At 33.4% G+C, this 13468-nt stretch overlaps 1 protein-coding gene across 1 annotated transcript in view; it reads left to right on the plus strand.

Moving 5' to 3' along the window:
• The window catches only part of LOC106464941 (paired box protein Pax-5-like), a 128299-nt gene that overhangs the window by 93902 nt on the left and 20929 nt on the right, over positions 1-13468 (plus strand). The window contains exons 3-4 of the mRNA XM_013925118.2: positions 912-1109; positions 9778-10028. Coding sequence (XP_013780572.2) covers positions 912-1109; positions 9778-10028 — 449 coding nt within the window. The remainder of the gene's footprint in view (positions 1-911; positions 1110-9777; positions 10029-13468) is intronic.

Here is a 13468-nt window from a genome sequence, read left to right on the forward strand (position 1 = left end):
CCGTGGGTCAAAGGAAAGGTTACGGTCTTACAACGTTAAAATCCCGGTTTAGATTCTTCGATTTTGTTTATCATTTTCACAATAATCGGTCAATGTTTTGACTAGTTTTTTTTATCATCTGTATTTATTCCTTCTTAATTCAATTACACTTATAATATGCTTAATTTAACACCTTTCCCAATGCATTTTCAATCACAATTAATGAATATTAAATTTAAAGGTATAAAAACGTTTTAATATAAGACTCTCTATTTGAATTTGATGTAACTTATTAAATTTGTTCCACACTGACTATTGATCGTCATTTTCTGTACAGAAAAAAATAATTAACAAAAATTAACAGGCTCAGTTTCCTTAGACACGCGTTATTTTAGAAAAAGAGCGAAACCGTGAAGTGCGGGCTTCTGTTGGTACAACAATCAACATTATAATTGAGTGTAAACTTCGTTAGATTTCGTCGAAAATAATTTTTTAATCTTAAAAAATAAATATATTACTTTTGTTTATTTACGTATGTTTATTGAATCATTGGCTAGGTTGTTTGACGTTTACTTCCAGCTCAAATCGTGTTTTCTATTCAACAATTGTGAAACAGGTATTGGGACAGCTTATTACAAAAACAAATATTTTCAACGTCGTTTTAGTCACTGACCTAAATTGACGTGAGCTACCTTTACATTTCGTAATTGCTACATAACTTATGGGTAAAATTATTTCATATCGAAACTGGTTAAAATATCTGTTCTATACAAAACAGGCTATATCACATACTAGAAGGGTGTCTTTTTTTTTCGGAATATTTGGACAAATGAATCAGCTTTTATATTCAGTTTTTATTGTGATATGTTTAAGAAAATCGAAAAGTTCTCTGCTTTTTGCACTAAATCTTATCATTATCATTTGTTATGCAGATATTATGAAACAGGGTCCATAAAGCCTGGGGTCATTGGTGGAAGCAAGCCTAAAGTGGCCACTCCTAAGGTTGTTGATGCAATAGCTTCCTACAAAAAACAGAATCCCACCATGTTTGCCTGGGAGATCCGAGACCGCTTACTAGCTGACGGGATTTGCGACCAGGATAACATCCCCAGCGTGAGCTCTATCAACAGGTGAGAAGACCATAGATATATCTATTTACCTGTATATCTATCTTTCTTCATTTTATTATACTATAACCGTGATAATGTTAACCGGGTTGTATTAGGGCGTTCATTTACCGAGTTTTTGGTTTTACTGAGCAATTATGAAAGAATTACAATATATGGCCATGAAATAAGTTTTACATATCTATTGCATTTGCCATTTTCGAAAAAGGTTTTTGAAGACAATAGGTCAAATTAGCTACATTTCCCTGTGTTTCATCATATCGGTTTGAAACCTTACAATAGGATATCTAAATTATATACATGTTTTTGGGAAAAGGTCAACATCAAAAAATGGTTGGTGATCCATATGACTTTAGGTTCTTAATTATCAATAAATCACTCATATCTGTATGATGAAGTTCAGAATGATAGACACAAATGATTCTGAATATACAATATTAGTATTAAATGAATGACTTTTTTTAGGAATTTTAACTACAACTTAGTTACGTAAACAGTAAACCAAAAACATAGCATCGCTTTATAATTTTCGTGAAAGGAATAGGGATTTGGTTAATTTTCATTTACATTCATATATCAACTATGTATTACTTCTGGCATAAGTCGAACTAGCTGTCTCCCCGTATGATGTACTAAGGCGATTTTCACTGAAGAGGTACACAAGTAGCTATAATTTGTTTGTACGTGTATGAACTGTAGACTGCTGTAAATTCGGACGCTGAGGAGATGCGCAAACATAAAGAAGGGCCATAGTGATTTAGTGGCCATAACGCAGCAGTGCTGGTTAGCCCACCACAAGGGGTAAACACATAACCAGTGGTGTATTCACTATAGGTCGAAAGTATGGCTATGCCTCGACTTCACGGCCCTGTAACTTCCTGTAATGTTTATTAATTTGGCGGAAATGATTGTTATAGTTCTCCTCTGGACTAGTATTCAGTCATATTGAAGGAAGATGAAGATTTACAGCAGACTGAAAACTTGAGGATTTGATGTACCACATTGATAGTAACATCGAGGAAAACAAGAGAAAACATGCAAACTAAATATACTTCTAAAATAGAGAAGATGTCTAAATGTACAAGTCATTTAATGATGGATGAATGGATAAACAGGCAAGCAGAAAGATAGTGGGTGATTGGTAGATAGACAAGCAAATACAAAATCAGAAGGATAGAGACAGGCTAATAGATAGATAGAAATTAGTTTTCTTTTTACGTTTAGAAGAGCACTCTAATTCACGTGGTATATCAAAAAGAAATGCTAAGAAGTAGGAACATAGCCCTAATGCTTATCTAAATGACCCGTAACTTTGTTGATAATGGCGCTATTCAAAGTGTTCTCTCTGACTAAGGATCAACTAACTTTTAAATATTAGTGTTTGTAGAAGCTAGAAATGACATCAGATATAATCATACATAACTTTGTCTTTAGTACTCTCTTACTTAACTAACTATCAAATTTTAATTTGTTACTCATAGTTCTTGAAAAGCAATAACCAGCACCAACGAACACTTCTATGCTTATATTAATTATTTCCTTAAATGTGTTCACACATAATATTAGATTTTAACTACCACATATAATATACTAAATATATACAACGTCCTCTACAATTCTATACTTATATTAATTATTTCTTTAAATGTGTTCATACGCGATACTGCACTGTTAACCACCATATAAAATAAATTAAATATACACAATGCCCCTACAATTCTATACCTATATTAATTATTTCTTTAAATGTGTTCACACGCGATACTGCACTGTTAACCACCATATAAAATAAATTAAATATATACAATGCCCCCATACAATCTTATACCTTTTATTACTGTCTTCCCCACGACACGTGATCAATAACGGTCACATTTTGAAAAGTCATCCTTAACTTCATGATGATCTAAAGAGGTCGAAACTTTGTTATTTTTTTTGTGTTTTAAATAATCTTTTAATAACCACATGAACCGTCATCATGACTAATCCAATTGATATTACATGTATTGTTTTGTTACTTTAATGAACCCGTTACAATGTTTCCTGATCACTATTTACTAGAAGAGCATGACTGTTGTGATATTATGAATAACTAACGAAAAATTAATTTGAAATTAATGTCTTACTGATGACATGACGAATAATTCATTGTAGTCGCATAATTATCTGTTTATTTCGCTTATATTTTAACACGTGTCCTGTTCTGTTAAAGGGCAGTAATATTTCAAGCATGTTAAACATAAAAAGTGCGAGCAATGAGATTACGCCTCTTAATTTTCACAACTAGTGGTTTATACTCCTTGTAACTTTATTCTTACACATAATGTTAGCACACTTATAGGCTAAAGTTTTCTTCAACTTCTCAACCGTCATTCCAAGCCCTCTAACGATATATTTCAGAATTTAATTCACGTAAGATCTAAAATAATTATACGTGGTTAACTTGATGAGATATAATTTTCTTATTACTTAAAAAATCAAACAAAGAAACACGACAAGACGATTATATAGGATGCTTCCTGAAATTAACTACATCAGTTCAATCAGTTACTAAACGTACTCTATATCGGCACTATCTGCATAATTATCTGATTCAATACGGGATCTTGTAAGGGGCAATGTAAACCATAGATAAATAGATGGCTGGTTGGATAGATAGATAAAAACGTAACAAGATCTTATACAAAAAGTAAGAACTTCGACGCATTTTATCATATTATTCTTCGATGTTCAAGATAAAGATAGGATAAGATGTGAGGCTTTTAGTGACTATCGCTTATTAATTAGTTTTCGTTAATAATTTACCAAGCCTACGCCAAACTTTTGGGATTGAAATCCCCACGAGAGACCTCACAAAGAGATTGAAAGGAGATATTCTATTAGGGAAAATTACTAACACCAAGGGTCCTATCAGATCTCTCCGAAACAAGCGCGGCGGCTTTTCCCGGCGGGAAGGTCTGCAGAAACTATACTGTTGTATGACGGTGGTTTGTAGACGCTGAAAGCTTAAGTCGATTACAGGTGATTAGGCCTAACATCTAGGTCTGTGGTAGCTAGCTGCAGCTAGTCAATCATCACTTGTATAGTACACGTGTATACATGTGCTTGTAAACCATGTTTGGGCCACATTAGGGAGAGGGGATGCATAAGCACGTGGGAAATGTCACTGATTTTGAGAAGTATTATACAGCTTCCGAAGTTTCAGAGTATCATGTGTTAAAGAGTAGGTTGCATCGCAGCTTCGAGGACCCTCAAAGGAATTAGGCTTATAATAGACTCCCGGGGAGCAGTCCTTAAAACCAGGTCTACAACTAATAAAATAGAACTAGTTGTTGCCAGGGTGGTCTCTGCGTATTTAGAAGCTGTTTCTGGTACCAATTTTGTGATTTTTCATGGCGAAAACAGAAAAAACAAATCCAACTAATTTCGACATATATCCAACTATGCCACATATTTGTGTGAGCACAATTTATTTTAATTGATACTCGAAGTAGAATATTAGTCACGACCTTTTATTGCACCATGAGAAAGGGTGCATCAAACATTGAAGAAAACACCAAAGTATATATCCTCCTTCAAACATGGTACTTCTTTACCTTTTATACAGATATTCGATATTTACTTTTATACCATACCTCCCATATGTTTAACGTACCACACGTGTATGCTTAATATGGTGAGATATGTAACGTTGTATATAGTGTGTTAAAAGGTATAGCTAAGGTAAAATATGCTCATGATACATTGGAATCACCGAAACAAAAAGTTTTCTGGAAAATTGCTTGTAGCTATAAAAATTAAAACCCACACAATGTTCTTTGATACAAAACAAGAAGGATGTAGAAAAAGAATTGAGAATTCTGTGTAAAAATATTAATATTTTCTTCAAAGACATATATATATATATATGAACATACACACAAATACACAATATATATATATATATCAACACCCTATTTGATTCATTAAAGCATAGAGTTAAGGAAGGTTCTGCTGATTACTTTATTAAATTGAGATATAACAGCTAAAGTCAGTATATTGAATTGAGATATTACAGCTAAAGTTAGTATATTGAATTGAGATATTACAGCTAAAGTCAGTATCTTGAACTGAGATATTACAACTAAAGTCAGTATATTGAACTGAGATATTACAGCTAAAGTCAGCTAAAGATTCTTCTTCGTGCGCTAACTAGCATGAGATGAAATCATGGTTAAAAACAAGCCGAAAACGTCTCACAAAATGTGAATGCATGTCTCGATAGCTTTAGCTCTTGTACAGCAGCACGAGAATGAGCCTACACATTCAAGAATATTGTTCCTTTGTATTACACGTCCCGGGAGCTAAATGGCGTTTGCATGTACTTTTCTTGCGATAATTCACCATCGATGACCTTAGCTGAAGTCAATCAAACCTTTAACCACGCCTGGGAAGGTTGCAAGTTTTAAGGGGTACTCCCCCCCACCTATTATTCTGGTAGTTTGACAGCGGTCGAGCCATCTGTCTGCTCTTACTGTTCGCCGTTGTGTTCGAATACACATCCAAGCTTGAGCTAAAGCTAGGTGACGTGGTCATTATGGGTAAAGTGAACGATTGTGTATTCGGGGCGAGAAAGCTTGCTGCTACTCCATCTTCTAGTGTATTCAACTCAAGCGCTATTGAGTTGATTTGACTTTAGTAAGTGCCAGTCTGCGTCATACCGACCGTGTGCAACCAACCAGAAGAAACATTTCTCTGAATAGATTGTCTATCAACTTCTCAGTTAATGTACCTGAGAAGTTTCTGTCGCCAACAAATGGGGGGGGAAGGGGTATTCGGTCTCACAAACTGAACCTTTACGTGATTTGGCATCAAATACCGTCGGTCACAAGTTGTTTCATGATGCTTTATGAAAATAAATGAACTGCGTGCAATAAACTAAATCCAAATCTGTGTTTTCTGGTTGATTATGCCAAATTGACAGTGATGTTTCTCAAAATATTTTCTCTAATAAATTTCATAACAGTGTTATCTTTCGTACATATAACGTGTCAGATTTGTATACATCTTAGTAACACATTATATTTATAACGTTCCTCTAGACAAAGCAATCTTTTTTACACTTTTATTAAAGCCTAAATTCATAGCAAAATACAGAATAAGATTTTTATCATATGTTTGATATATCCTACATAACAGAAAATAGATCGAGGTAATTTTCTTGATGTCTTTGTTCAAAAATTTATGAATGTTGAAAATAACCCTTTTTATATATTTATTATTTTTTCTTTATATTAAACAATTTGATTTACTACTAAAGACGAAGAAACAAGAGACTATGTAAACCAAGATCCCCATCTCCAATACAAGGGAACCAGCTTTACAAGCCCCCCCAGTGGCACAGCGGTATGTCTGCGGACTTACAATGCTAGAAACCGGGTTTCGATACCCGTGGTGGCCAGAGACACAGATAGTCCATTGTGTAGCTTTGTGCTTTATTCCAAACAAACAAGCTTTACATACTTCGTCTCCCCTCCTCATAAAGTTAGATGGACTTACGAATTCCCCATGTTGAATTTAATTTTGAGTTCAAAATAATGACTAGTTTTAAATGAATAAACATTCTAAAAATATTTGGTAGCTGGAGATAAATATAGGAAGAGATAAGGTAAAGATATTAAGATTAAAAAATATAAAGTCATGTGAGTTGGTCATTAAACTGCTTATTTTCACATTAAATTCGCTTGTGTCCTTACCTCTCTTTCCTACAAAGGTTGGCTCCCCACTGCATAAGAATAGGCCTGAACTGCCAGCTTAATTGTGAAAATTTTCCACACCAGCATGACCCTGATCCCCTAGTTGTATTCATTCTCAACTTTGGCCTTCCTCATCCCCCACGTTTTGCTTCCGTTGCTTATGTAAGAATAATGATGGTTCTGATAACGTTGCTATATTATTTGATACATACCACATTGTTATAAATAATTTTATATATACTATAGCTGTAAAGTTTAACGCACATATAATGAAACATTATTTATTTTCTACAAATTTAATACACGAAAAACAAAAACACGTTTTGAATATATATGTGTATATAGTTCAATATATGTAGAGTAAACATCTTCTATAAAGAAGTTTGTCCTCTATGTATACTGAACTTTATACGCAGATTACTGTTATCTTGTTTTATGATTCTAGCATTATTAGCTAATGCACTAATGTAATCAGAAACATTAAAACGGGAATAGGTTTTACACTTTAAAACCATTTCTTCTTCTTCCCTCTTAAGCTTTACTCTAGCCAACAAAATGTTTAAGAATTATTTTTAATTATTTAAGAATCAAACAGGTACAACATCATTGTTCACGTGTAAATACTGAAGAGTTTTTTGGTTATTTGCGTGTAAAGACATACGTGATTATATCACTTTATATGTGTATTATTAAAAATGAAGAGCTGATTTCTGCATTATTTGTCATTATTTTGTACAGAATTTTTTTTAAAAGATAGAATACATATGTATAATTTCTCCAGTGGTCTTATTTGAAAAACTTATTTCAGTTTTCTATAGTACATAATGAGATAACTATAAAACTTGTATACATTCATCCCCAGTCATCAGACGTTTCACAAAAACCATAACTACAAAGATATTACACTCGAAGAAGGTAAAACAAAACCTCTCAAATAAAGGCCTCAAAATATTTTAAAATATGTACTTTTATGTATAGTAAGTTTGATGTTATTCGACTTTCAAAATACATCAATCAGAAATAAATATCAATTACCAGAAACTATTCCTATATAATGAAGCACGAACACAGCACTTTTCTAGTGATCTTGACTTCCGATTTAACCTATAGATTAGTATAACCTTATATAAATTACGAACCTCCTACTTTAAAGCATGCGCAAACATAAACCGAGTGCTCTACTTAAGTTCCAGTGCGAACCATGTTCATGCAACACATTCTGTTGATTGATATTTGGTTGTTTTTTTTTCGTGTGAGTTTGAATGATAAGATTTACTTCTTAGCATTAACACATCCAAACGTACTTGTTTTAGCATTGCCATATTTAGTAGATTAGCATAATTTGGTGCTGCTAATAATCTGCGTTAATACTCTTTTTGCTGTGAATCTGGAATTCATGTAGTGTGCCTAATAATTCCATCAACGAATTCTTATTCATGTCTTTAGAGGTTTATGTTCTGTTTATACTATTATTAAGTTTTGTCAAATTTTCCTTTAGAACCAAATTTACTCGATTGGTGACAAACAATATTTAACTTGATTCATAAGAATTTAGGGCACAGAGAACATCAACCAAGAAAAAAAATATATATAAATGACAATCAGAATAAATACATGAATTAGTACTGTCAGTTATTCTTATACTTAAACATACAGGATATACGGAAAGTCTTGAAAGATAGGCACTTCAATGAATTTTACAGAATGTGTTCCACTTGCTCTCTTTGTAATTCGAAACAAGTTTAGATTAACATGCTTTGACAACGCCATAATCAGTTACATGCCTGAAATTAAGAAAAGTTGCAAATCACCTATGGTTTCAAACCTTTCGGATACCCTGTCTAATGAACCGATTCATCAACACTAAACATTGTAGCAATTACTTATTTTCAAAAAGTCCTCAGCGATGACATTGAAATCTTATGATGCTAAAAATGAGGGGTCGATCCCTAAAGTGGACACAGCACAGACAAACATTCTTGTAACATTGTGCTTAAGAAAAAAACAAGCAAATGCTAAAAAATATATGCAAAAAAAAAACAAAGAAAATAATTAACTCTTAATGTGCGGGTTAGTCATTAAAACTTGTGTCACTGAATTATTTATTATTATTGTAACATTTTGTCGATAAATATGCTATATATATATAAAGACATATAGGTATTTATAAGATATTTTTTACAGTACTCTGTGTATTCGTAATAACAATGTTTTACAATAATTTGTTGAAAGTGGAAGAAGGAATTGAAAGGAAAATACACTCACGTCTAAGTGCTTGATACATTTCTTTAAAAATATGTGAGTATAATCATTCTATCACTTTTGTTCCATTCTACTCTATCTAAAAGTTTAGTTATAAAACTGCTCCTATGAAACATGAAAGGTTTGCCAGGGGATACTTGAACTGATGTACGCTGCCAATGTGTGGGTTATTTAGGAAATTAAAGAGGGTGTGGGGGTCTGCTGTTCATTGTGGTTTCATAACTTTTCTAGGTCTATGTTGAAACATTACTGATGACATGAGCGGCACGTTATGCACGACAGCCCGCAGCACGCGACGTGCATAAGGTCCAGATAATAATGAGTGCTTGATGTATACATTTTTATTTGATGTATATGTACACAACTGTGTGTACATATCAAAAATATTGTTGCAAAATGTCTAGGCGCACAGTTTCCTGACACGAACTATTAACTGATGTCAGGAAATAGTTTAAGTTTAAAGTGTGTTATAAAGTATGTCTGCTAAAAACTCATTGCGTGAAAAAAAAAAATTCTGGGAATGAAATATTAACGCATCTTCTGATAATGTTTGTTTGTTTGTTCACATTATCTCTGGTTCTATGTAAAACCTAAAACTCAACCATATGCCAGATGCATTTTATATTTGTTTTTTTGCTCTTACTATTAATTCTCTAACTGATATTTACATTTAGGATTGTAAGGAACAAGGCAGCAGAAAAAGCAAAGCACACGACGGGCTCACATAATATGAATGGTGGAAGTCCACAACACCAGGCACCTGCTAACACCACCTCTGTCATTACTCATGCGCCACCAACTGCTCACGAGGGAGCGCAACCTCTTCTTCGGCCATCTTACTCCATTAATGGAATACTTGGAATCCCGAATGTTGATCCAAACCTAAATATGAATAAACGAAAAAGAGACGATGAAACTGCTGGAGGTTAGTTTAATGTTTTCAATATTTCTGAAATTTATAATTCAATTATTTAGTGTATATGCGCACGTGTGTCTGTCAGTGTTGAAAACGAAATTTATTTATAACCCCTCACTATCTAAATACATCTGATAGAAAACTACGAACATATTAACAAATATTTTTTAATTATTCAATTTGGGGAATTTTTTAACTGAGAAAAAATGTCACTGCTTCCTTTTCGCTGAATGCTTTTGTAAATCCATAAATGCCCACAAGTTTACCACATTAGTAGGCAATAGCACAGATGTAGAACGTCTATTTTAAAGTACAGATAAAGTATAAGGATCTATGGCTACCTAATTATGTACTCACCTTGTCTTTTTTTTCGGTAATTAATATATTTAATCTCATATCTCGTTTAATGCTAGCAGTAACAGTTTGCCTAAGAAAAGTTTGCACAATTGATACTGCATAATTGTTTGTCACAGTAATCATTGTGTGGTGAAATATAGATAAACATAACAATAATTAAACACTCAATCATTTTAGCATTTAGTTTACAACTTTCTTTACTCATAGTTTTAACAGCAAAAAAGAAATAAATTATGAAAACTGCCGATTTTTCAGCTTCTTTCAGTTGTTAACACTCACAAAGGTTCTTTTGTAGATTACTTATGGAAAGCGAATGGAATAATCAGTAGAAGACTCAGACCTAGAAAATAAAAATCATTTGTTGATGAATGGCATTTAAATATACAATTCACGTTAAGTCGGAATTTCATTAAAAACGTACAGCGACAGAGAGGCAAAGCTGCTCTCTGAAAACAACAAATATCAATTATAATACGAGACATATATTCCCGCAAATCCGTGTCATGAGCATCTCTAACAGCGGTAATGTCGAGTTGTGTGTAGAATGATGACAGAAAATGTCAGACAATAAGAAGAATCCCTTTATCTCACGTGGGAGAAAAAGTTTAGGTTTTTATGATAAACATTCAAACATTACAATGTAACTGTCGAGAATATAAACAATTGACGGTAAACAAAAATTAAACTTTATAATGAAACTTTCTTTCAAGCCAAGGCTTTTAAGTAGAGGTTTTTCGTTGTTTTTGTTTTTTACAAAACAATATAGTAAGACAGATAATAAATACGTACGTTCATATATAAATGTTAAGATTTTTTAATCTTATTTTCATGACTGAAACAGAATTATAAAGAAACCTCTTTTCTAGCCTCTCAATAAATTACGAACTTTGTAATTTAGGTATGAATTGGTTAAAAAGAGTCACATGATGTTTTACACGTGTAATTGGAAATATACCACATTTTGTATTCTAATACTGTAAGTACGAATTTGTGTGTATTTTACTTTATATTTCTTTTCTACAATTATAATCTTAACGTTCTATTAAGTTGTTAGTTTGACTTTAAAGAGTCAGCTTTCTGTTTGCCCCATTCATAGACGGTCACGTGCGCTTCCAAACTTTCATCAGGGCGCGAACCGTCTTTTCGTCTCTTACTTGCAGCCGTCGACACAGTTGGACGATCGCGTACAATCCGTCGATTGTACGTACACCGTAAGAAGTCTAGGCGTTCGAAACCTCGCATAAAAATGTCCTGGTTGCCTGACTACTCGTCATCCGCAGATTCATCCACAGCCCATCCGGTGGTCCAGCCCAGTCTGTCAGGGTGCTGTAGCCGAGTTCCGCTGAGCCTTAAGAAACGAATGGACAGACCGTAGCTAGCCGACCGTGGAGGCAGGCTTTATTTGCATAGACTGGGATTGCCAGTAGCGGAAACTGAACTACAGCACAAGCTTCTCTCTGCCCATCGTGTCTTTGTCGTTTGGTTCCGGAAAACACAAACAATCGGACAATGGGGTGGGTGGGTGAGTGCAGCATTGATTAGCTCGCCCATCACACTTCTAAACAAAAAACAAAAAAAAAGCAAATAGAGAAATGTCTACATTACTAAAACGGACACAAAACTTTATCCTATTAGACCAGTTTCAATATTTGGGAAGACATTTGAAACAAAAAGAGAAAAAATCAAATAAAGCCTTTGAAGTAAAAAATGATGGACCAATAGCTATGGTTTGTCACTGCTTTATACTTTTACCGTACAAATAGTAAACGTTGTTGCCTGTCAACCGTATCAAAAAGGATTATCTAGCCAAAAGTCGTCCTAATCTTAGGAAATAATAGCACACTAACAAACGCACCCAACCGCGGAATTAACAGGCTTAGTTATAGCGTGAGTAAAAAAAAAAATACAACACAATTGAGAAGACAAGCCTGATTTCGCAGATATAAAAAAAAGAAAAAACGGAACTCAGACAGGCGAAAAATTGTCAATGCCTTTTTGGTGATTAGAGATCGTACCACGTTGGTCAGTTAAGATAGGACCAGGCCTATTCTGAATCCACCTTTGCTTATTGGCTGTCAACTAATCTCGAGCTTCAGTGGTTTTGCTCGCCAAAAGTTCAGTATCAGGAACCTTGAACTGTTTTATTTCCACCTAAACAACCCAGAATGGTGGTTTTAACATTGGATTTTCTCACACTGTTTCTTTTGTTACTTCGGCTTTCTAAATGTCACGATGTTTTCTTTCGGAATGAGAGCAAAGTAAGTGATAATAAGAAATGTCATATGTGTAAACACCATCCTGTAGCAGTAAAATAACATATGTATACAGGAATAATTATAATTTACTCGAGAAACGTGCCCTTCGCCATTTCTCAGGGATAGAAGTATTTTTTTCGAAAGAATATCCTCATGTATATCCTATCTACAAATCAAAGTTACGCCACTGTATTTAGGTAACATAGAAATAATTGTCTTTAAACAAGCCTCGGTTATGTAATTTTTCTTGCATCATTAATAGGAAAACACTTACAATATTTTTGCTATATATTCTAAAAAGTGTAAACAAGACAAAAGTAAAAGCCTAATGGAACACCATTTATTAAACCAGTTCAAATATAACATATTCCATGTAAAGGCAAAAAACAAAAAAACAAGCGATTCAGCTGTTTAAATGTGAGAATCATTCAGTGATCAAACGATAAAACAAATCAAGTGACTAAACCTTTGGATTTATTTGTGACAGAAAAAAAAGAAACATGCGTCTTTTCATTTCACTTAAATTTACTTGCGTTTGTGCCTGCTTAGAAAATAACCTTTTATATTATTATTCTAAATTCATTGCCATGTAATATCGAATTATTATTATTTGTTTATATTCTAAGTAAGTTTTAGACTTTAGTTCGCATTATTCTAGTTGTTTTACTGGCGGAATGTATGGTATTACTTGTAAAGAGAGAATTTGTTCAGAAGGGTTTAAGTTTTCAAAGGGGTCTTCAAAAGCACCCGAAATTAATAGTATGATTAAAGTATAACAAATAAAATATAGATTTTGTTTTATTTGTTTTTAATTATGCACAAAGCTACACAAGGGCT

The sequence above is a fragment of the Limulus polyphemus genome, unplaced genomic scaffold (genome assembly GCF_000517525.1).
Source record: "Limulus polyphemus unplaced genomic scaffold, Limulus_polyphemus-2.1.2 Scaffold64, whole genome shotgun sequence".
NCBI lineage: Eukaryota > Metazoa > Arthropoda > Merostomata > Xiphosura > Limulidae > Limulus > Limulus polyphemus.